General features: G+C 40.1%; 2 protein-coding genes across 3 annotated transcripts in view; one reads left to right on the forward strand and one right to left on the reverse strand.

The window, feature by feature from the left end:
- The first annotated feature begins 19 nt into the window (after positions 1-19).
- Positions 20-4,472, forward strand: sord (sorbitol dehydrogenase). Of its 2 annotated transcripts, XM_034575909.1 has the most exons (9): positions 21-351; positions 460-493; positions 1,015-1,179; positions 1,488-1,647; positions 1,790-1,908; positions 2,793-2,858; positions 2,950-3,128; positions 3,280-3,401; positions 4,029-4,472. In XM_034575909.1, the coding sequence occupies exons 1-9, from the start codon at positions 283-285 to the stop codon at positions 4,192-4,194; spliced, it is 1,080 nt and encodes a 359-aa protein (XP_034431800.1). In that variant the 5' UTR covers positions 21-282; the 3' UTR covers positions 4,195-4,472. The 2 variants fall into 2 exon arrangements, with proteins under 2 accessions (XP_034431810.1, XP_034431800.1); XM_034575919.1 differs by lacking the exon at positions 460-493 and having other exon boundaries at positions 20-389.
- A 1,290-nt stretch (positions 4,473-5,762) lies between these two features.
- apba2b (amyloid beta (A4) precursor protein-binding, family A, member 2b) overlaps positions 5,763-23,892 on the reverse strand; it is a 59,756-nt gene continuing 41,626 nt past the window's right edge. The window contains 10 exon segments of the mRNA XM_034575954.1: positions 5,763-6,956; positions 8,727-8,867; positions 9,370-9,489; positions 9,629-9,841; positions 11,431-11,610; positions 13,276-13,356; positions 13,358-13,396; positions 13,398-13,463; positions 16,118-16,204; positions 18,237-18,275. Of these exon segments, the coding sequence (XP_034431845.1) occupies positions 6,885-6,956; positions 8,727-8,867; positions 9,370-9,489; positions 9,629-9,841; positions 11,431-11,610; positions 13,276-13,356; positions 13,358-13,396; positions 13,398-13,463; positions 16,118-16,204; positions 18,237-18,275 (1,038 nt within the window). The 3' untranslated portion in view covers positions 5,763-6,884.

Consider the following 23,892-nt stretch of genomic DNA (forward strand, 5'->3'; position numbering starts at 1 on the left):
CAACACAATGTAAACATGTTTCTGAGAAAAAGAACAGCAGCGGTGAGAGTAACGTGTCACGTCATGAGCGTAACTCCATTTCTTTCCATGGTACCTTCCATCCCCGCAGAGTGGACCGGTCCGCAGAGGTTGGACCAATCAGGAGCTTTGTTTTGGAGGCGGCCCCTCTGACTGAAAGGAAGTACAGCAGAGATCTGTACTTTGAGACAGAAACACGAGTCAGTCTAAGGTTTGATTCCTCTGGTTCCTGTGGTTCCTGTGGTTCTGTGGTTCCTGTGGTTGATGTCAGTTGTTGAAATGGCTCAGGAGAATCTGTCGGTGGTGCTGCACGCGAAAGGAGACCTCAGACTGGTAAAACACAGCCACAGACCTGGATCATTCATTCACATGTCAGTCACCACCTGTTGGAAGTCAATTGATCTTTTTTTGTTTCTTATGCATTTTGTCAATTTCTCACAGGAAAAGCTTCCAATTCCAGAGCCAGGGCCTGATGGTACTTTTTCTTTTTTCAGAAGACAAAATGCACCTTGTTGATAATTTAGCTGCAATTTAAATTAATGCATTTTTTTATTTGTGCAAGTCAACTTACAATGCACAGGTGTCAAAACATTTTCTGACGTTTTCCCTCTGGTCAGTTGTCAGCAGACTCAAAAAAAGTTAAATAGACATAACAACACTACATAGTACTTAAAATACCCATAATATTCATTCAGTGAAATGTGTATATTTTGTACATATTCCCTGTATTTGTCTGTTTTCTATCTATTTTATACTTTCACTTGCTAGTCTGTCTACCTAATTTTTACTATCTGCTGTTGTAACAAGTGAGATCATTGAAACTTATCTCATCCTAGACAGAAATAACAAAAGAATATCAATCTGTTTGGGTAGCTTAACAAATCAAGAAATCAGATATGTAGAAAATGATTGAGGGGTCTGGGATCTGGCTCATCTGAAGTGACCCTGTGTGGACATGAGTCCTTTACACCGTGTCCCTGTCCCGCCTGTCCCCAGATGTTCTGCTCAAGATGCACTCTGTGGGAATCTGCGGATCAGATGTTCACTACTGGCAGCACGGACGAATCGCGGACTACGTGGTCACCAAGCCGATGGTGCTGGGGCACGAGGCGTCAGGGCAGGTGGTGAAGGTCGGCTCAGCAGTCAAGCATCTTAAAGTGGGTAAGTTGTGTGTGTGTGTGTGTGTCAGAGCTGTGAGATAATAACGGCTGTCTGTTGTGTAATGTGCACTGCAGTAATCGTCTGTTTAAGGTTTAAACAATTGTGTAGAATTTGAAAAGGTTGTATTCCTTTATTTCCTTACAAAGTAACAGGGATGTGTGGAGCATGTTTTCTTATAGTGAGTATAGTAAATAAAAGAATCCTTAGCACTCTTAGCGATCATGTTGTGTTAGTGAAAACAAGTTCACTGTGAGCCACCCCAAGGACACACATTTCCCCTGCTCTGACCCTGACTTGTGTTTGTCCAGGGGACAGAGTGGCCATTGAGCCCGGCGTCCCCCGTGAGATGGACGAGTTCTGCAAAAACGGACGATACAACTTGTCTCCCACCATCTTCTTCTGTGCCACACCCCCTGACCACGGAAACTTGTGCAGATACTACAAGCACAGCGCCAACTTCTGCTACAAGTACCTGTTTTTTAAGGATTACACGGCATTGCATCAGATGTTACTTAACAACTGCCTGATCTCTGACTGCCAACTGACTCACTTGCTTAACCTTTGCGTGTATCCTTTCCTCCTTTGCTGCCGTCTGTGTCTTTTCTTCTAGGCTGCCTGATAATGTGACATATGAGGAGGGAGCTCTGATTGAACCTCTGTCTGTGGGGATCCACGCCTGCCGCAGAGCCGGCGTCACCCTCGGCAGCACCGTGTTCATCTGTGGTGCAGGTAAAATAAAAAAACAACATCAATCCCACACGGTAAAACGAGTTAGCAACCGTTGTAGTAATATTCCTCCATGCCCTGACATGCACTCTGTAATATTCCAATGGAATATTACAGAGTGCATGTCAGGGCATGGAGCAGAATCATATAAAAGAGCAGAGTGGTCTGTGTTTAAGTGACATGTTGCTGCTTGAGAGGAATCTGAGTCATTTGTGCTAAAAGTGAGAATCATACTGACTAAACAAAAGTCAAGGGAAAAACCATGTGAACCTAGTGAACCTTAACACGGCTGGTCAGGGGTTAATATTTAACAAAGCCACCGTGGTGAAAACAAGCTAATGAACATTTTGTCACATGTGTAAAGGAATTAAATACAGACGTATAATACAAACAACACACACAATATAATACAAAACATGACTTTACATCCTCCCGAAACAACAACAACAACAAAGCAAATGAATGATTAATAAACCTAAACAAAATGAAATTGTTTAGGATCTGTTCAATAATTCAAAATAATTAGATTTACAATACCAGTACATCTAGAAACTGAACTAAACACATGACAGGTAAAGCACATTCAGTACCCATCTAGTCCCCCCCACTTCATGTTATGTTGTTCTACACTGTTTTGGTTTGTAGTAATTATTTTCTCCGAACAAAATTATACGTAATTTATTTAAAAAACTAAAAATGTAGATTCCATGTAGTTCTTGATTTTAGCTTTAACATTTTTTGGGGGGTTATTTCCACTAAGTTGTACAATGTAGGTTCAATTTGGTCATTGACTCTTTTTACTTACATGTGAACATTAAAGAATCCAATTTAAAACATGTTTATAACAAAACAAATATATTGTTATATTGTTTTTTGTTTTTCTTCAGGGCCCATTGGGTTGGTCTGTTTACTTGTGGCCAAGGCGATGGGGGCCTCACAGGTCATCATCACTGGTAACACACGCAGTTTATAAACACTTTAATGACACACCATTCAGATAAAGATTTCCTTTGGTCTCTACAACTCTTCATTTCCCACGTTCAGATCTGTTCCCAGAACGTCTGACGGTGGCCAAAGAGCTGGGTGCGGACTTCCAGGTGACAGTGAAGAGAGAGGACGAGCCCAAGCAGCTCGCCAAGCGTGTGGAGGACATGCTCGGAGCTCCGCCTCATATCACTATTGAATGCAGCGGTGTGGAGAGCTGCATCCGGACGGCCATCTATGTGTGTGACGCTCGCCTTTAGTATTTTCACTTTGTTGTGTTCTTACTGTTGATTAAGAAATGATCTGAATACTTTCTCCACTGCCGGTTCCAGTATCTGTAGATTCCTAAAATAATGAATTTTTTATTTGATAATATTTGTTTTTTATTAGGCAACACGCTCGGGAGGCGTGGTGGTGCTGGTGGGTCTCGGCTCTGAGATGGTCACTGTTCCTCTGATCGATGCTGCTTTGAGAGAAGTGGACATCAGAGGAGTTTTCCGCTACTGCAACACGTAAGAAAATAGTCGTTGGTTTCACATCTTGTTCCTTAGGTGGATGTTCAAAGCAAAACTGGAGGCAGGTCCAGGCACGTCTTTGACTGAAGCTCAACCCATGAAGTAATTAACTTAGAACTCTGCCAAGCCCCAACTGTCGCTTTTTATTCTGCACAGTTCTGAAACTATTGAAGATTGAAGCCCTGTATGTTACCTGAAAAACCCGTAATGAAACCGTACTTAAATCCACCAGATCTGGAGTTTTATTTGAATCTGCAACAAATTGTGGAAACTTTTTATATCAGTCCCCTGATCTTTTTTCCTCAAGATCCAATAATTTCTCTCCCTGGTAAACTGTATTTTGTATATACTATATATATAAACTGTATATAAGATTATCGCTGTAATCTTAAAAAACGCCCGATCTCGCAATGTTAAGGAAATTGATAAAATAATTCTGGATCTGCACCTTTGTTCGGATCTGCACCAATATTTAGTGGGATCTTTCTTGGCCCATGACCCATCCTTCCACCAAACTAACCAACACACAGTCAGTGGTGAAAACACAACGTCCTTGAAGGAGGTAGAGATGAGGTCACAGAGAATGAACTGTTTGAGTAAAACGTTTGTCTCCCTGTATCGCAGCTGGCCGATGGCTATCAACATGCTGGCGTCAGGTGAAGTGAACGTGAAGCCCCTGGTGACCCACCGCTTCCCTCTGGAGCAGGCAGCCAAGGCCTTTGAGACCACGCGCCAGGGCGTTGGGATAAAGGTCATGTTAAAGTGTGACCAGAACGACCAGAACCCCTGATCTGACCCCAGTGCAGCGAAAACACACGAGAGCGACTCACCATGACGAGCAGACAACTAGAAACTGGACATTGACCCCAAGAGAGATAATAGAGGTAGTTTAAAGAAACGCTAATAACAGATCTGACTGTTGTTTCACCTGCAGATCAGACAGTCAGCATTAAATGGTACGAATATTAACCAACATTTTAATTTCTTTACATTGCTGCAAATTTTACACATTGCAAAGTTTGTTTACACAAAGTAATTAAACTTTTTAATATAATGAATCTTAAATTTAATAATGTGTTGTGTTTCTTCATAGATAGATAATAATACTTATATGTAGATGAGCGAGACTGCAGGACCTGCATTTCCTAGTTCTAGGCACTAGGGGGAACCAGAGCCTTAAAGTGAACAGGCAATTGTATCAATTCCTTGAACAGTATGTGATTATAATAATGGTCATGATATACAGTTCTATCGTTTGTATACAATAAATTGATGAACTTAACTGTGCAGGAATCAGGACATGAGAAAACCCTGCTCAGATTCATGTCGGTCCAACTGCACCTTTGAAATACCATTTAAATTTATTGACATTTTGTACATTTAATTTATAGATTTAATTAACATTTACTCACTGCACTCATGACCTGCTTCAGTTCAACATGACATAATGACAACATGCACTTTGCATAACGTGTTCATTACGCTGGTAAAATATTCTCCAGTTGCTGTGAGCAGCTTTTATTTCCACATGTTCAAACTCTACTTGGAATTAGTCTGTGGTGTGAAACTGTGAAACACGTAGGAACTCCTATATATATATATATCACAGACAGTTAAACACAATTCAGAATTTAACTGTAAATAAATCTCACTAAAGCAAAAGATAAAAGTTCAGTCAAATTTATGATATTGATTATTGGAGCAAAATTTGCTCTAAAGTTTGACTGTAGTCATTTAATTTTGATTTATCAGAACTATTCTTTTCGTGTATAACTTTTCATGTTTTTAAATGGTGCCAGTGTTTAGCTTCACTGCTGGAAGGTTTGAATCCCGGTTTGCTGGGACATTGCATGTTCTGCTTGTTGGTTAATTGGAGACTGTGGGTGTGAGTGTGACTGGTTGTTTGTATGTTGGTCCTGTGATACGATGGCGACCTGTCCAGGGTGCACCCCCCGCCTCAGCCAGTGCCAGCCTGAATTGTCTCCAGCTCTCACAGGACCAACAGTATATGGATCATGGATGGATGTTGGCTGTTCACCTCTATATTTAACAGACTAAATGTAAAAGACAAAAGTAGGTTCACAGGACGAAAACATTTCTTTGACACAGGTTGCTGTTAGAATCCAGTGGAATAAAACCAGGCAGGTTTAGCTCAGTTTTTATTTTCTTGCCACAGTGACGTGATACTACTTTTTACGAGGCATGCACACAGAAAATGTTCATATGGATCCACTTCACTACAATGCATTGTAAAGCCGCTACTCTGCGGTAAAGGCTTCTCTTTTCTTTCACAGTGTGTGATTCACTCTCGCTCCCTCTCAAGACTGAAAGCCAACGTACAGGTGTGAGGATGTTTGCAGTGACTAAACCTGCTGTGTCGTTTAGTTTTTTTAACATGAGCACAACACCAGACACGTTTCTCTTTATGTACAGACATTCTAATACTGCTTATGGCAATGGGACAGCTCGCACGACACAGTTACATTCACAATCCACTCATGGCGTCCATGAGCGTCAGTCAGGAACACTACAGATGAACACACAGTAGAGAGCACGCAAAAAAAGAAACGTCATATTTTTCATACGTGTGATGTGTTGATATCAAAAGCATAATTAACGCGTGTTAATAGTTGTATTGGGTTGCGTGTTATTTAAACGGGTGTGAGTGTGTTTTATACATGAGCTTTAGAAAAGACTTGAACTTGTCACTCGGAGGTTGAACTTGTGTATTGCCCTAAAATGAAGGAAATCAAATGGATATGGCGTTTCTCCCATAAACCCCTGCTGCAAGCATTGGTTTGATTCACATGGACATTATATCAACTTACCAACATATCAAACACTAAAATAATCCCCCCCCCCCCCACACACTCCCTTTTCATGGCAACTGTAATGATATCTGGCATTTTATTTAATTGTGTCTTTGCCTTCATCAAGTTCCGTGTCCTCTTTCAACAGCGAGATTCCATATTTACAAAGCAGCCGTGGCCCCCCCCACCCCACCGCCTCTAGTCACAATATTAGCAAAATATGTATTTACATGACAAATAAATAAACGGAGAAGAAAATGAAAGTATACAAGGTGTATAGTTTCAGTATCATATTGCATTACGTGAATACAAAAAAAATTACTTGAGATGCACTCACTCGATGAGTCCATCCGTCCACACAGACTCACATAAGAAAGCACAGAGAGGACAAATAAATTAAATAAACAGTGTATATATGTATATACACACAAACACACACACGCTGTCTCTCCAGCTGGAAATATGGAAAAAAAGGGTTTTCATGTCAATCAAATGGCTGCTGCATGTTAAGCACAGACAACGGAATGATGAAGAGTTGAAGTCATTAGCTCAACGAAAGAGAGAAATCAAGATAGAGAGAGAGGAATGGACGGGGAGTCGCCGTCCTGTCACTGGTCAGGATGATAACCAATCACAGCCGACGTCCTGTGGGACGGTCCCTGGCCGGCACTCATATGTACATAGGCGTCTCCTGGCCTGTTAGAAGTCTGAACATGGCCGCCGGCATCGTCTTCATGTGGATCTGAGAGTGAGAGAAACAAAAGCACATTATTCAAAATGTAATCTGCTTAATGCTGTGTCTTTAAAGTGACTTTTAAACCCTAAAGGATAATTTATGTTGTTTCTTAAAAAATTCTATATCACATATAATCTCCTGATTAACAGTGTGTTTTATTTTTGTGGTGTTGTTTCAGAGTCTAGTTTTGATATCCTTATTTAGCAGAGTAAAATTAATGGACAATAAACAAGATATTTAATGACGTAGCCTCCAGACAGTAAAAATCTGTGTTTTTTAAATCTGGCTGTCACAAAATTTGTATTCTAACCACACCGAGTTCCAGAGCGACAGAGTCAATCACAACTTTATCCGCTCGTGCACAAAATCAACCCAACATATTCTTTCATGTAGAGTTGGTGACAGGTTGAATTCTTCCACAACAGCAGACACTTGCCTCCACACAGTTTTTCTTTCTTTGGCAGGGTGACATGTGACAGAGTGATGGAGTATCTGCTCTTCCACAGAGTTGTGGGAACTTGTCACAGAGACAGAATAAAACCCCCCCAAAACAAAAACGTCAAAATAAAATGCAGGCAGCTCAGACTGAGATGTGTTTTTACTTTTAGTGTCCAAACAAGTTGGATCCTTCAGCTCCCATGAAGCTACTGAACTGCACATTTTCTTGGACTTGACCTGCCTGGTAAAAGCTCAACAACACTTCAGTTTCTAGGAATTCTGGTAAAAATGTGTCGTCTACAAGCCAAAGTTTAAACAACTCATCAAAGTTATTGCAGTACAGTGGTTTACCACCTCTTGAGTCATGATCATAAAAATGGACGATATGTCAGCTCCCAATGTGAAGCCAAAGCTTTTTTTCAATGATGTCTGTCTTTTTAGTTAGTTCTTATCACACTGACATTTGTCTGTTTGGTTTTATTTAGTTATTTGATGCTTTAAAAACAAGGTGAAACATCATTATTGACAGCTGAGACTGACTGGTGATTGGTTGAGCAATTCCAACTCTAAAATACGTCATTTTATTTTGAATATTTTTTATCAGGTTTTTCTCTGCAACCCCCAGAAATGATCTCATGACCCATGTAGGGGTCAGGGCCCCAGGTTGACAAGACCTGTTTAAGTAAACTGGACTTCATGTGTATAATCTGTTGAATGCCCCTTTATATAAATACACAACCTGTGCACGCTCTTTTATTCAATACAGTCATTTCCTAACATTATAAAACAGCAATAAAAGTAACACACAGTTATTTGCTATGCATTAGCATCACCAGGACAGAGCTGCCATCCATGGTGGACCTCTACACCGAGCGATGTAGGAAGAAGGCCAACAGGATTATCAAAGAGCCCCATCACCCCATCCATAAACTGTTCTGCCTGCTGCCGTCTGGCCGACGGTACCTCAGCATCCGGGCCGGCACCACCAGGCTCAGAGACAGTTTCATCCCCCAGACCACAAGACTTTTAAACTCCTCCAATCTGCCATAAGACTGTCACTCCTCTAAACTCTGCACCTAGCAATATTTGCAGTATCAGTATTACTTATTTCATCAGTATTACTTATATCATATCAGTATTACTTTAAATTCATTCATTCAGTCTACTCAGTAGTAATATACTTTATTTTAATTAAAAAATGTATATTTAAGGTGTATATTTTATTGTATTTTATTTTAGTCTTTATATTCTATTTCTTATAAGTCTTGAATCTTGAATCTTCTGTGTGAATCTTTGAGTGTGTGTGAGCATGTGTGTATTTGTGTGCATCAGTTCCACCTCGCCAACGGAGTTCGAGAGGGCCTGGACAATCTTCTCATGTGCTGTGGCCACCACACTCTGCCCATTGATCTCAATGATCCTGTGACCCACACGGACGCCACCTCGCTCAGCGATACCTCCTCGCATCAGACTGCATATCTGACGAGTGAAACACACAAGTTATAAACATTTTGAAAGTCATCTATCGCAAAATGAAAGCCTCTAGAAGGGTCAAATAACTGCAGCATTATGAGTATGACACTCACAACAGAAGTTTTTATTTCAAAGTTTAAAAAGGGGACAAAGAAGCACATTAGATCCATGTTCAATTTGATCCTTGTTGAAGATAAAGCAATCTTTTTTTTTTTTTCAATGTATTAGGTGAGTAAATATTTTCTGAGTCAAAACAGTAATTTATCACTGACACTGTTTCTCCAACACACAGGAACTAAAATAATGAGCAGATTAATCTTAACTGAGACAGGTAATGTACACGTGCTGCACGATTCCAATACATACAATATTTTGTCCATGGGAACAAAATACAACAAAGCAGCCAATATTAATACTGTTTTTAATTTTAGCATATTGTTTGCTAATTGTACTAATATCTAAGTGGCCCACCTACATGCTGGTGGTGGTGAAAAAGATTCAAACTTACGATGCCGTTCTGGACGCTGAAGCCGAGCTGATATTTAAGATCTGGTCTCTTGATGAGGACAGTGGTGACAGGAGGGCAGCTCACGATGTTCATTTTCACCTGGACCTGGTTCTTTAAGCCCTTTAACACACAGAGCAAACATGGACAAACATGTTAATTATCACAGGTTAATGTGGTTAAATGTCTGAGCACAATCTGAAGATGTATTTCACAGTTTCAGCTGCCTCCTGCTGCCTGGACATCTCCAGTGTCTCTGTACCTTAATGATTCCCTGACAGGTGGCGAGTGGCAGCCCCACGAGGCTGGTGTTGTTGATGGACATGATCTGGTCTCCGATGCTGAGCTTGCCAGATCGAGCCGCCGGCCCGCCGTTCATCATGTTGGCTAAAATAACTGTGGGCAGGATGGATCCCCAGCCGGACTCTACGATCACCACACCCAGGATCTCCCCTTTACTCTTCTCCAGCTGCAGCTGTGGAGCGGGAGCAAGTGGGGGGGGAAACAAACTCAGTCTTTTTGCATCAGTCTATTTTTCATCATGTATTTGCAGAGAACACATACAAAACTTATTTTTACTTAAAGCAAGATGCTTCCTTTCTGATAACTTATTTGACTTTTTCCATGGATCAGAGCAGAAATCTGTTGTATCATGATCATGATATTTTCATGAACATGGTAACACTACCGTAAACACCTTGTCCCCCTATTTATCATTTATCAGTATATAAGCTATTTATGAATGTATATAAGGACATTTTTAATTGTTCATTAATTAACAGTATTTCTCAACAGTTATTTCTCCCATTAAAACATATTTAATATGAATACAACTGCATTGTACTGTATTATCCTTCACTATTGTTTCACACACAAGCCTCCACTTGTGGGTGTAGTTCACTTGGGTGTAGTTGTAGTTGTTAACATAGACTAGAGACCAATTTATCAATACAAATGTGTGTTAGTTACTTAACAGCGGAGACAAATCATAATATAAATTTCCTCAGCAGCTGAATGAACAGTTTTGAATCTGCCCCTCAAACCTTCACCTGGTGTCGTCTTAGTAAAACTGTTTCTGTTCAGGTTGAATGTGTGTTTATTTTAAGCATAAAGAGTCAAAGATTAGTGGTGGTTTAGTACTTTATTCCAAGAGTATTGTATTTCACAGTCTTTTACACATCCAACCATTGGGCTAATGTAGAATAGATTTCCCTGCTTTTTGCTCCTCACACGTGGAGCCTTGAATAATGAATTTATTCTCATCACAGTTGGTTAGGAAGCGTTATTGCTCCAGGAAACCCCAGTTTCCTCATCACTACAAATTACTTGTGTGCCTGAAACGCAGCAGCAGCTGTGTGGTGGAGCTTCTCTGCTCGTACAGCAGAAACTGTTTCACGCTTTCTAACTCTCCTCAGACCTGCAGTGATGCTTCCAGTGCACAGTGTTAGGTAAAGAAGAAGCTAAATGGCAAACAGTAGATTTTACTGTACCATCCGCCTCTTAATCTGTCTAATTAGTTACTTTATACTTGTGTGTTTCCCTGAAGTGCCTGTAGCATAATTAGATGTGTGCCACAAATGTGAAGGCTCGGTGTTTGTGTCTCGTCTTTTTCCTGCACTGAAACAAACAAAAAAACATCTGCAGAGAAAAGACACTGACTTGAAGATAAAACGTGTCAGGGCCACTTAAAGAGGAAAATCAGAGATTTTGAGAATAACATTTAAATATTACAACAATACAGTTGTACTTTTACAAAAATAAAGTCATCATTTTGACAGAATAAAGTTGTAATTTTACAAGAATAAAGGCATAATAAATGATATATGATGAATTTTAGGTTACACGTAATGTTAGAGGGTTAAAATTAGGAATGAGAAGCGTCTTGGTGAGTTTAATAACTCACTTTAAACCTAACTGTAACTTTAGTTCAGGTTTCACAGATCTTTTGGCTGACTTGTTTGATGAGCACAGTAATATTACAACATTTCTTTCTTCAACATGGCCCCTAATACTCTGTCTTAACATGGTGTTAATGTGTGTACTTTACTCTTAATATCGACCCACCTCTTTGCAGTTTTCGGAGTTGGAGAAGTGAATAAGGTCGTCGTTGTACATCTCCTGCGTGCTGATGATGTCACTGTACTCCTTCTGGCTCAGGTCCTCGGGGTTGATGCCATTGGCTCTCAGAAACTCTTGGTAAGCGACACTGAACGCCTGGCCGATGGACTGAGCGATGAGCTGGGCCTGGAGGAAAAGCAGGAATTATAAACGTGTTGGTGATCGTGTTTGGTTGGATCCACAGAAGCAAATACAACAACACAGGGGTGAAAAAAAGCATCTGATAGGACATTAGTGTCAGTGAGAGTGCACCAAGAATACGTTAAGACATAATATAAATTGATTTTCATTGTCATTAGCTGGTAGAGAGGAGAGCAGAAGGGAAAACAGAAAAGAGAAAAACAAAATCTACACAAAGTAAATTCTCTGAAGCACCTGCTGCACAAAGAACTTTTCACCTGTCGAGTCAAAGTTCAGTGAATATATCACGTGTCCAACATTCAGCACTGCACTACCATGGGCCACTAACAGTACAATACACATAACAAGTGAGAAGTTGATAAGATGAACAGTTATAGATATGAAAGCCACATACAGACAAACAGAGTTACTGGAATTAGTGGATGAAATATGACTGTTTAAAATGAGCTCAAACACTTTTTACACATTATGGGGTTATTGAGTAAGAGGCCATCTGATTGGGTTGTGGAGGTTGAGTACAAATAAATTGTGACTACACAGCACTGCTATGAACCATCCCAAGTAATTTGGCTTTAAAGCAAAAGTTTGGAAAAAGTGAAATTTGTAAAACATGGACGTGTACAAAATTCTAACTGTGGGCTTATCCAGGCCGTGAGATAAAATATAGATCAAGAGATTAAAAAGCCTTGTTTAACCTCATTTCCTGTTTAACTTAGTTCTATACTTGCTTAAAATCTCACACAGAGTTTGCCGACATTAATGCCCCAAACTCTTGAAATCAATAGACTGTGAATTTGGCAGAACAGTTAAAAAGTCAAACTTAGGCAAACTGTGCATGCAGCCAGTGGAGCTTCATTAACAGACACAGTCTATAAGTTGATGAACGAGCAGCTAAATGTTTCTATTATAACTGTAAGAAGTCTTTAAACCTGGCAGTAAACTCTGATGAAGAGAGGATTGATTGGAGTCCTGGCCTTTTTCACCTGACTGGCACAGACACTGAGTTGCTGGATCCTCTGAGCGGACATTGTTAATGTTGCCAAGTCTTTGCAGGATCTGCTTCAAACGAGATGAGCAGCAGCTCTGTGGTCAGAAAATAAATGAAAAGGGTCCAGCCAATTTAAAGCGTTTCACATCAGTAGGTTGCTCTAACTGGTCATTAAGGTCGGATATAACAATTTTTAGATTAAAAAAAGTAAGATGTTGTAATAAAAAGGTAGAAAAGTTAAGATTTTTTGGGGGAAAATGAAATAAAACAATCGAATCACAGGTCACATGACCTTAACCGCTTGATCGCTGAACACCAAAATCAAATCAGTTCATCTTCCAGTCGAACTTAATGCTTTTACCAAATATGAAGAAATTCCCATGAGGCATTCTTGAGATATCCCGTTCACAATTCACTGATGCTGAGGCTTAAAATGTCCGTCCATCCGTCAGTAAAAAAGTGTCATCTCTTTAGAGATTTCATCTACCAAATGCGTCCTCTTATATAATAAGACATAAATAACATTGTATAATAACATTTAGTCACATCAGTGTACACTCATCTGTGTCACCTCTCACCTGCTCCTAGTCGTGGAGATTTAAAACAAATCCTCTCTCTCATAAACATGTAAACAGCTTTGTGACAACACTTGACTCACTTACATCCTCAGACTCGAAGACGTGGCAAATCATCTTGTACTGTTTCTTTGCCTCAGGTGCCCCGGGCGTCGTTTCAATACAGTCCCTGTGAGGCCGTGCGCGGCATCCGGCGTCTCGCCATCAGGAACCACGATGTTCCCAATATCAGCGATGTAGGATATAGTGCGGAGAGCGTTGTCCATCATCGTCTCCTGTGGACACAACAATCACAGAGTTACACACATCTGAGACAAAATCAGACTGTCCAAACATCAACATTAGAGTTTTCATACAGTCCGAAGTTATTAGAGTTTCAATTTGTGAATTTGAAAGTGAAATAATCATCTATGTACAATTAATCTTGACATACTTGTTGGCCACACAAACTGAAACTGCGTTGGCGACTCACAATCGTACATCTGAGATAAAAAAATGGCGTATTAATGCATATTTCTACTGTAAGGTTTTGAGTCCATCTCTGGTACATTATGGTAACAAAACTATGGGGAATATCTTCTTTTTTTCATATTAACAAAATACCTGTCGCTGGATTTTATTCTGACAAACAGTAAACATCCTGTTTCGTTAATATTTGAGAATAAAAACACTGTATACAGTATTTGTTGCCTCTTTTTGTCAAAACTCTCTCACTTTCGGAGTGAGAGAGTGAGATGAAAGTATTGCTGGTAGAAAAAATTACAGGCCAGAATTTAAACCTGTTGTATAATGTGATTATAGCTCATAATACTTAGTAGACTGTTTATGCAGAATTAATGAGGATAACTCTGAATGGGTTTGGACATATGGAGTTTTTGTGTTGATGAAACAAACTGAATTAAATGGCTTAATCGTATTTGTTCACTCTGCCTAATAACTGTCTTGTGTCATAATGTAAATCTGATGAGGTATCGTTTCTGAACACAAACATGAAGCAGCAACTTAGAGAGGATACAGACTTTGAAGGAGAATCTGTGGGTTTGCTGAGAGGAAGCTGTATTTCTTCACTGTTGAAGATAGTATGCTGATTTTAATTTGAGTTGAGTTCACTTCATTAACTGTTTCTGCTGTTTTTATTGCATTAGCCTAATTAGTGTTGTTGTTCCAGCCCACAGTCGCAGTTGTTCTTATTATAAATCAATGTCAGGAAGCCCATACAAGCTGCTTCGAGCTTTTTAATTGCACAACGAAGGTGTTTTAGTCAGAATCTCTCTTTGCCGAGAGCGCCAGCACCAGTGGCAACCAGATGGACAGGGGAGGAAGATAGTCACTGCATTGCAGCACGTTGGTTTCTGCCAAACGGCTGCCCACACACGCACGCACACACGCACAGAATCTGACACAGCAGCCAAGACAGAAATAGTGCAAATGAATCATAATCTCACACATATACATTTAACAGTTAGTGTGACTGCAAAGCTCGATTTGGGATCTCATGAACTACAGAGCTCTCACAGACATCTCTACTTCTATCAAAGACTCCACCTCCAATGAAGACTTGTACTGCTGCTTTAAACACAAACAGCGGCTTATGGCAAGAAAACTGCTTCTACAGAAGTTGAAGGAAGCTTTGTTCATTAAAAACTACAAACAAAAAACTAGCATTGCACTCTGTTGAGCGCACCAACTCCACAAAGGTTGAATACTCGTGATCTGCATCAATGCTTCACAGAAAAGAGAAATCATGGATCCACACCAAAATTGTATCAGTTCCCAGCTCCCGTCCATCGTCCAATTTGGTAGAAATTTAAGCAGTTTTTGCATAAATCTGCTAACAAACAAACCAATGGGTTCTTTCTTGGGTCATGACCTATCCCTCAACACAATTTCATGGAAATGAGTTCATTAGATTTGCATAATCCTGCTGATCAACAAACAGACAAACACTGATAATGGTAATTACAAAAATAATCTGACATTCATGAGGACCTTCACAGCCAAACTTCAATCTGAAAAGTTTTGACTTGGTATGGCTTTAACATAACTGAAGAAGGTCATATGTAATCCATTCTGGAATTGAGTAGAGGAGTGGCCATAATTTAGCTCTTTATACCAATTTTCATGTATGAAAAAAACAAAACATGGAGGAGCAGCTTGTGCTGCAGTCAAACAGCTTACTCAGTGCACGCTCTCTGAGTCACCCTGCATGCACAGATGTTTGTGCAACATTTTTTGGCTTTGCAGAATCTATTATTATCCTCGGTTAAAGGGAATTCTGAGAGTGATGTCATGAGATTAAAACTCATATAAATAAATAACTAGAGTGGCTCTCAGTATGGTGCATACCTCCGCCAAGGCCCAACAGACTGATCTAACTCTGCACCAAATCCATCGAGTTCTTTTGGACATAGTTGTCAAACTAGTGAAGATACATATAAAATGTTTCTGTACCTAATCCACATCTCAACAACATATTGGTGGCAGTTACAAGTTTGTAGCCATATATGTTAAGGTCCAGCATCTGAACCCCCCCCCCCAAGAGATCATTTTTAAATCCAGACTTTTTTCTTGATACTGCATCAAACTGCTCACACTCATCAATATCAGTCCCCAAATATTTTTTCATCAACATCCATGATTTATTCTCTGAGAATCCAATATGTTAAAGAAAGAGATACAATTCTGGATCCGGCCCTTAATCCATGTCTGCAACCAAAATGTTAGGACTTCATTCTTGGCCAATGTCCCATCCTTCCATTAAGTTTTGTTGAAATCTGTGAAGTAATTTTTGCGTAATCCTGCTGACAAACAAACAAACAAACAAACAAACAAACAAACAGGGGTGGAAACAAAACCCTCCTAGATCTCCTCCTGCAGCTGATGGACAAAGACACAGAAACATGAAGGGCGTGTTTCCTCTGACACTCACCTGCGAGTCTGCGTTGAGGACTTTGATTCTCTGGGTGGAGATGAACAGATCGACCTCAGTGACGGTTTGAGCGTCTCCATCTGTATTCTGAACAAACAAACAGAAGACACATCAACTCCTCTGACTCCAAACATCTTTGTACCAAACTTGCTCTTTCATGTTAAACAGTGATTTGTAACTGCCTGAATGGTGCCGGGGTTAAATGTAGGAAGGTCCTGGATTAAATATCCACAATGCATGCATGTGTAGTTTCAAGTTCTGCTGTGGGCGATGCTTGTTAGATGGACAGGTTAAGTCTAAAGGTGAGGTGGGGGGAAAAAGGCAGAAAACGAAAGCGTCTGGCAGTGGTGTTAGTTTACATTAACTGTCCTGGCACGAGGACGGGGAGCTGGCACACAAACAGGGAGCAGCTTTACACTCAGCCCTCACCAGCTGGCTGTGACACCAGCGAGAGCAACGCCACTTCAGCACAGAGCGAGTCTGTGCACAGATTCCTCTCATCACTGCAGACTCTAATAAAATTATATTTATTTCATTGAATAAAAACTGCCTGATGCATTTTAATGTAGGCGATGGTGCTAAACTGTTAATAAAACAGATATAACTCTGATTAAGTATTGTCATCTCATAAACTGTGTGCAATTTATTTGAATCTGCACAGAAACTCAGGAATGATCTCAGGTAACATGTTGTTTTATATCAGTGATTAGCAAATGGGCACGGGATTTGTGAGAACTATCTATTAGTATGTATGATTGCAGCAATGCTCCATATTCAAAATCCAACTCGTCTTATGGATTTGGTGCAAAACAGTGAACAGATTTTTTCATCCAACGTGAGAAGAGAATCAGTCGTCTGTTTAACTGAAGCATCCAGAAGTCTTGAGGGAAGAAATTCAGTGATTCCGAGAGCAGATACTAAAATATGACGCTTATCACTGACATACTTGATTGAAGCCAAACTGATATAAAAGATATCCCATATGAATAGAAGATAAAAAAGAAAAACTAAGCGAAACAACAGAACGTGACCAGAAGTACCATGCTCCCAAAAAAATAACCATTTAAACGATTTGGGACAGAATTTATTTTTTCTTTTATGCTCTCCTTAGTTTGTAATAACATTAAGTCTTATTCCTCTTTCCACTGCAGGATCACCAGTGGGAGAAGAGGCAGGATATGAAGGAGAATAACAGTGAAACTTACTTTCAGCTGTAGCTGCTTTAAACTATGTTAATAACACAGAATCTCACAAATACATAATTCAACTTACTGGAGGGTGATGGCAATGTAAGTGCAATGTATAAATAAGTAGTTGAAAATAGTGTTTATACAAACACATTCTAGTTGCAGCAGATGATAACATAAGCGTTGTAGTGTGATAAGTGCTTCTTCTTGCTTTCCTCTTGTTTTAATCAAGTTGTTTTTCTTTGGCCCTAAGGTGAAATGCATTCATTTTTTATATTAAGTATGTTTTGCTCTAAACCAAAAAATGTTTCTGTTATCTTTTCTCGTGATCTCGGTAAATTCATAGTGTGAAATACAGGAATTAATTACACATCAGATACAACTAATATATCAGAGCTTGGGGAGGTGGTTATTGTTGAATGTTTTGAACATACAATGTGTCATTTTTACCTGTAACATTCATCTTTGCTCTCATGGAACCATTACACAGTATTGTTGACTCCATACAAGTCTTTCCCACAGCTTATAGTACAGGTTAATTCACCGTAATAACTAATAAATGAACCAGAGAAATAGCACAGACTGGTGAATAGTTTCCAACTGACCTTGTGTTTCACATGAAAACTCACACCAGATTCTGCTCTTAGTGTACAATACTGTATGGACCTGTAAACCCTTAGTGGGACCGCAGTTTGAAAACCTCTCCTGCTTTTAAGCACAAAAAGTTGTGCATTGAACAAAACATCTTTGCCTGAGCTCTTGAAATAAACGCGACAAAGATTTGTTAAACTCACTGTATGAACTCAGGAATGTGCAGGACACAGATGAGAAAGAGGCAACGCAGACGCACACAGGCCGGATGCAATGCAAAAGAAAAAGGTGAGAGTGGAGGGAAAGTGGCTTAAGGGTCTTCTTTTTGCTCTGTTTATTACACACCGCCTTTTCTTGATTTTGGCAGCCTTCTGTACCCTCTGGCAGGCAGCAGGCAGGCGGTGGGACGGGACAAGGTCAGCAGATACAGGAGCACAAAACACAGAAGGAGGAGGAGGAGGAGGAGGAGGAGGAGGAGGAGGAGGAGGAGGAAATAAAGAAGGTAAATAAAAGAAGGTAAGACAGTAAAGCCTCAAACCAAACGGCAGGTGCTATCGCTGCTCTCTGGGAAAGAGAGAAAGACAGAGGAAAAGAGAGAGAGAAGTGGTGGGTGGGTGGGTGGGTGTGTGTGTGTGTGTGTGTGTGTGTGTGTGTACCTGTATATGCATGTGTGTGTTTTTGGAGGTAGCGTTTTGCACAGCCGTGTTGGTTATCAGATACAAATCAAAACAGCAATTACAGAGGATAGTAATTGCTTTTTCTAATTTTTAAATACAGCAAATGAAAAGCGTGCAGACATGGATTGACACATCTCCTGCGTTCTTGACGTCTATATAAAGCTCAAATATGAGATTCAAGAGGGTTTTTAAATGCTTTTTTTGATTTCTTTAATCAGTTTGATGTGTCAAGTGTCAGTTTTTGTTGTCAGAACATTTACCCAAAAAAGAAAGACAGGGGGTAATGCTCTTATTTCTAAAAGCTTCAATATGGGATAAAGGCTTTTAAAGGTTTTTTGTTTTTGTTGTTATTTTGATTTTCCTTCTTCAAACTGCTGCACTATTTTTCGCAATGTTTCTTCAACACATTTTGATCTTGGAAGAAAAATCTAAAGTTCCGAAATGTTGGAAGTTGAGTTTCAAGAGAAACTTTAGGGACTTACATCTGCACTCCGATTGCAGTCTATTATTTCAGAGTTGAGTGTATGACACCCACTTTTCGGGGATTTGCCCTGATATTTGTGAGCATTGTCCCGCAGTTCTGATCTGAAACTCCGAAACTGATGGTCGGAAAAAAGTCCTGGAGGCACGGGCATTTGCGCCTAACCTATTGTTGGCTCTTTGATGAAATCAGTCCAATCACATGTCCTATACAAGGTTATTTGGGATTGACAGGCTGCTCCACCAGTAGAGCTCAACAGCGTGGTTCTGTGGTTTGATCATCAGCCATAATATTTTTTACCATCCAAGTAGACTTACCAGAACATGGCATGATACTTATCCCAGACATTCCCAGCTCACGAGTCAATAATACAGGTCAATAATTCAGGTTGTGTGTGTGGATCTATAGACACCATTACCCGGAAAAAGAGAACAAATAAACAACACTCACAGAGGCAGGGGACGGGGTAAAGCCCTGAGCGAGGATTCAAATTGTGTGCTTGTTTTTTTTTTGTCTAGACTGCATCAAAAGAAATTCAAGGCTGAGTCACTAATGGAGCTTGGATCAAAATGGAGGCGATTTTACACAGTTAATGTTTTTGATAAGTTCGTCAGGAAATCTTCTGTTGGACTCGGCCCTGCAGCTGCTGGACTCTTTTTCGGGTTCTCTGAGCACTTAGACCCAAATCAGCAAATCTTTTGTGTCAGGTTCAAGCTGAGCTGTGGCGCCCTCTCTTCATCAGCCGTCGACTGGAGGAAATTATTCTTATTTGTGAACATGAGGTTGGATATCTGCCTGAGTTACTGTGCAAGAGCTGTAAGTCGAATTGGGGGAAAAAACAGCAGAGTAAACAGCCCAAAGGGGGGAAGTCTGTTTTTTTTCGGGGGTTTCACTTTGTAAAGTTTCCTCCTCCGTACCGGCTCTAATGCTTTCAGCTGCATCTACTGCTCTGCTGAGCAGCGGGAGCAGGAGGGGGGAGGGTTAGACAGCAGGAACGAGTGAGTGTGTATGTGTGTGGGGAGTGAAGCTGTATAAATATTACATCAAACAGAGAGCATCACGCCAAAAAGATCTGCATAAATAACCAATACTGGCTTGCTACAATTTATGTGGCAAACTTGAGTTTGCTCAGTTCAGCACTGCAGAGTCTGAGTGCCGCCCTGTACTTGTACGCACAACCTATCGGGATCCTGGATGCTCTGCAAAAATATACATGACTGCTGCACACTGCACACATGGTTCATTGGATCTGTGAGCAGTCGACCGTTTCAATGTCAAAGACTAAATGTGCACTTATTTGATTTGTCCACCAGGAACAAATAGATCGGTCAACTTCTTGTTCGGTGGACTCGTTCCGAGCAGAAGGAAACAGGAAAAGGGTGAAAGCAATCGTTTGTCATGGTTTTAATCCTGACAAAACGTTTCCAGGTTAGGAAGCTGTGCATGACAGAGAGGGAGTGAGGAAGAGTAGAACCAAACACAGATTGGACAGATGTGGACATGATGGGCATCCTCACTCAGTGAAAAAGTTCTGAAACCAGTGAACACGCAGGAAAACTATGATTCTGGTCTGTAACTTTCCCTGTCGTCCTTTTTTTTTGGTTTCAGAGAGACGTTTGATTTTAAGTTATGAGTGTTCAGAATTAATCTAGAAATGAATCTTTAACAAGACAGAATTTCCACTTTGTCAGTATCGGATTCAAAAAACTACATAATGTGAATTTGAAGTCTTTCATGCCACATTCATGGTTACTATGCCGACCATGGTCTTACTATTCCCAGCTCAATATTAAAGCAAAACAAGTGCTGTTTGGTAGGACTGTAGGGAGGATGTTAGCATCAGACCCTCTTGTACTATTTTCTTTCAACACATTCAACAATTTAAACTCTGAAAAATATTAATATAAAAATATTTTTTGGTTTTAGGCCAAACTGATGTTTCACTCAGGAAAATGTGCTTGACAACATTTAAACCGTTCACATTATTCATGTTGCAGACAAACATGTTTGATGTATATTCCTCAAAGATAGGAGTCAAAATAAGTATTGATTTTGTATCTGTACTACATTCCTGCTGTTGTATCGGTCTACACAAATGTATCTCCATCACATTCCAGCAGATTTGCATCATTATATAAACTCCAGCAGGCATCAACCGCTCTTCAGCCACACTTTGATATACATTGAGACTCATTTATGAGCCTGCATGAGAATTAATGACCCTCAATCCTATAAGTAGAAGTGGGACAAATTACAGTGAAGCCTGTAAAATTGAAAGATAGGACTGAGTGGTAGGACCAGGGAAGTATGAGGATGAGCCATAATCATCAGTCTGGCTCTTAATTAAGCATGTCTCTCTATTTTTATTTACCTAACATAACACAAACCTAAAAGTGTCTGAATTAGAGCCAACCAAAGACAGATCTCTTCACCAAAAAAACAACTACAGCTCATTGAAACTGGCCTCTATGTACTTTTTCACTCCATACTTCTGAACTAATAGTTCAGATTCCATGTGTTCGTCTTTTTTTCTCTACTCTTTTAATTCCCGACCTATCCCACGAGACAGCTTTTGGCTTTTTTACAAGTTTCTGTAAGATGTGTACTTTTCTAAAAGTAGTCCACAACACAGGAGGTCATTCAATATTTAAAAATACCAGCCAGGCTTGTGTTCACATGATCGGGAGATAAAAGAGAACATGTTTGGGTAGAAACTGTGCAACCAAACAGGCTTAGAAAGAGGCAAAGTCCAGAAATCCTCTGGACCCAATCTATATCCTGGAGTTTGTGTCTGAAATGCAAAAACGTGTAAAAACTCTCTCCAGAAACAGGGAGTTATTGAGTTTCTCTGAGGCCGGACACAAGCACTTTGGACAGTGATGAACAAAACAATCAAGCTCATCAAAAATATTATGAGTCAAGCTCCTCTAAGCTGCACTGGACCCATCCGCAGTATCTCTCTGAGACTGCACGGAGGACATCATCATCACAACATTATTAGAGAACAGCAGGGATCAACAAGGGAAATATAAGGTTCACATGTCAGCGGCCCCATTATCCTGCCGGCTGTGTCAGACACATGCCCCGCGGCCTAATCTGGATAAGTTCTTCAGCTGCACTAAAAGGCCACGCATGCCTTGTATATGAACAGGATTCCAAACAGCCCGATGTCCATTTCAATTTTATAAGGAGCAATCAGGACCCGGTTTAAAAATAGCTACTAATCCTGCTTTTCACAGTACGTTTGAGACATGAGAGATGTATTCAGACACCGTGTGACAAATAGGGTCAAACATGCAGTGTTAGCCATGTAAAGCTGCTTGACAGGTCTTCTGTATAGATTACAATTATAAGTTGGTGAATAAAATAAATCAGGGCAGTTGCCGAAAAAACCCTACGTCACTTATCTTTCACTATAACACACATCATTGACTGTTGATTGACTACGTTTTGTGATTCTTCTTTGACTCTCACTGTTCACCGTCACTACAGCTTGATACAATGTTGTGTCATTTTTGCCACCGGGAACAAGCTAAATGTAGCAGTGAGTGCTAACTAATAAAAGCCTGTGTAATAGTATGTGGTGGCACATTGCCGGTATCTTATCAGTGTTTTTTTCCGAATCCAGACAACCAGCGTTTTGGTAACTTGACCATTCATATGGTCTAAGTCACATCTGCTCAGTTTCGTTGTTGTTTAGTTGTTGAGGGACGCACTGGAAACAGGTTGACTGTCACTTAAAAAATAACCAGCCTTTATTCATTCATATTATTATAAGTTTGTGTTTACGTCTATGGACAGAGAGAAAAACATGAGTAAGGGATGGAAGATAGAGCTCAGGGAGGGACAGGAGGAGAGGAGGCAAGGAGAGAAGGAGAGGAGAGCGCAGAGAAAAGACAGAAAGATGGAAAAAAAATTGTGATGGGACCCGGGTGGCCTGATTCAAGCCGTAGTTGCAACATACTACAAATGTTAAGATTGCAAAATTTGTTCTATTAGCCATATAGCCAATAGACCAAAAACTGAACTTTAAACTCTGGACCTAAATTCAGGTGGTAGGCTGTATCACTGTGTTACTGGCTGGTCAAACCAAACTTGTGTAAACCATTCACTTGTGCATTAAGAGCATTAGTTATCAGTACAATGAGTTCTCAGAGGAGAGACGGTCACTCACATCGTTGTTTATTAATAAGTTTACAGTGTCTGGTTGACTTCCAAACTTGCAGATTCGTTCAAACATAAGGACAAATGTAAAACACAAACCACTACAGGTCGACTCGGTTGTTGTCGTCGTCTACATGTTTGATTGTCTATTACCTGAATAATTGTCCAAATGTTCACAGCTGTTCAGGCTGAATCAGTGTTACACAAGGGGACTATCAAGTAGTTCCAGCAATTAATGGGCCAGAGGAAAAAACAGTGGGAAACTGAAAGTCAATTTTGCACAATCCAGTTTGCTTTTCTACCTGGTTCTGAAGAACAGCGTCAGATCAGGCAAATACTACCAGTCAAATGAGAAAAAACTACATAACGGTTTGAAGCACATTGATCCTGTTGTGCGTTGATGTTTTAGTCTGATGTAATAAATTAATAACAAGTAGAATAAAAAACTCCACGCTGTTTCCACATAGACAATCTACTGACTGTATCAGGGTTAATTTTTTCTCCCATAGAACAAAGATTTGTTTATCTAGTTCATGCTCTTTGTTCTCTCATCACTGCTCCCTCTCCCACGTTCATTTTCCAAAACTCTCTCATCTCTCGACCCCCGCCTTTCTCTTTTGTTCAATAGCTCTCTTTTTTTTTTTTAACTATTCAGAAAGCCAACAACATAACTTT

Source organism: Hippoglossus hippoglossus, chromosome 3 (genome assembly GCF_009819705.1).
Source record: "Hippoglossus hippoglossus isolate fHipHip1 chromosome 3, fHipHip1.pri, whole genome shotgun sequence".
NCBI classification, from domain to species: domain Eukaryota; kingdom Metazoa; phylum Chordata; class Actinopteri; order Pleuronectiformes; family Pleuronectidae; genus Hippoglossus; species Hippoglossus hippoglossus.

Coding starts and splice junctions, on each gene's coding strand:
- sord (XM_034575909.1), top strand. CDS start 283: ATGTCAGTTGTTGAAATGGCTCAGGAGAATCTGTCGGTGGTGCTGCAC. Junction 1,909..2,792: donor CGTGTTCATCTGTGGTGCAG/GTAAAATAAAAA, acceptor GTTTTTCTTCAG/GGCCCATTGGGTTGGTCTGT. Junction 3,129..3,279: donor GCATCCGGACGGCCATCTAT/GTGTGTGACGCT, acceptor GTTTTTTATTAG/GCAACACGCTCGGGAGGCGT.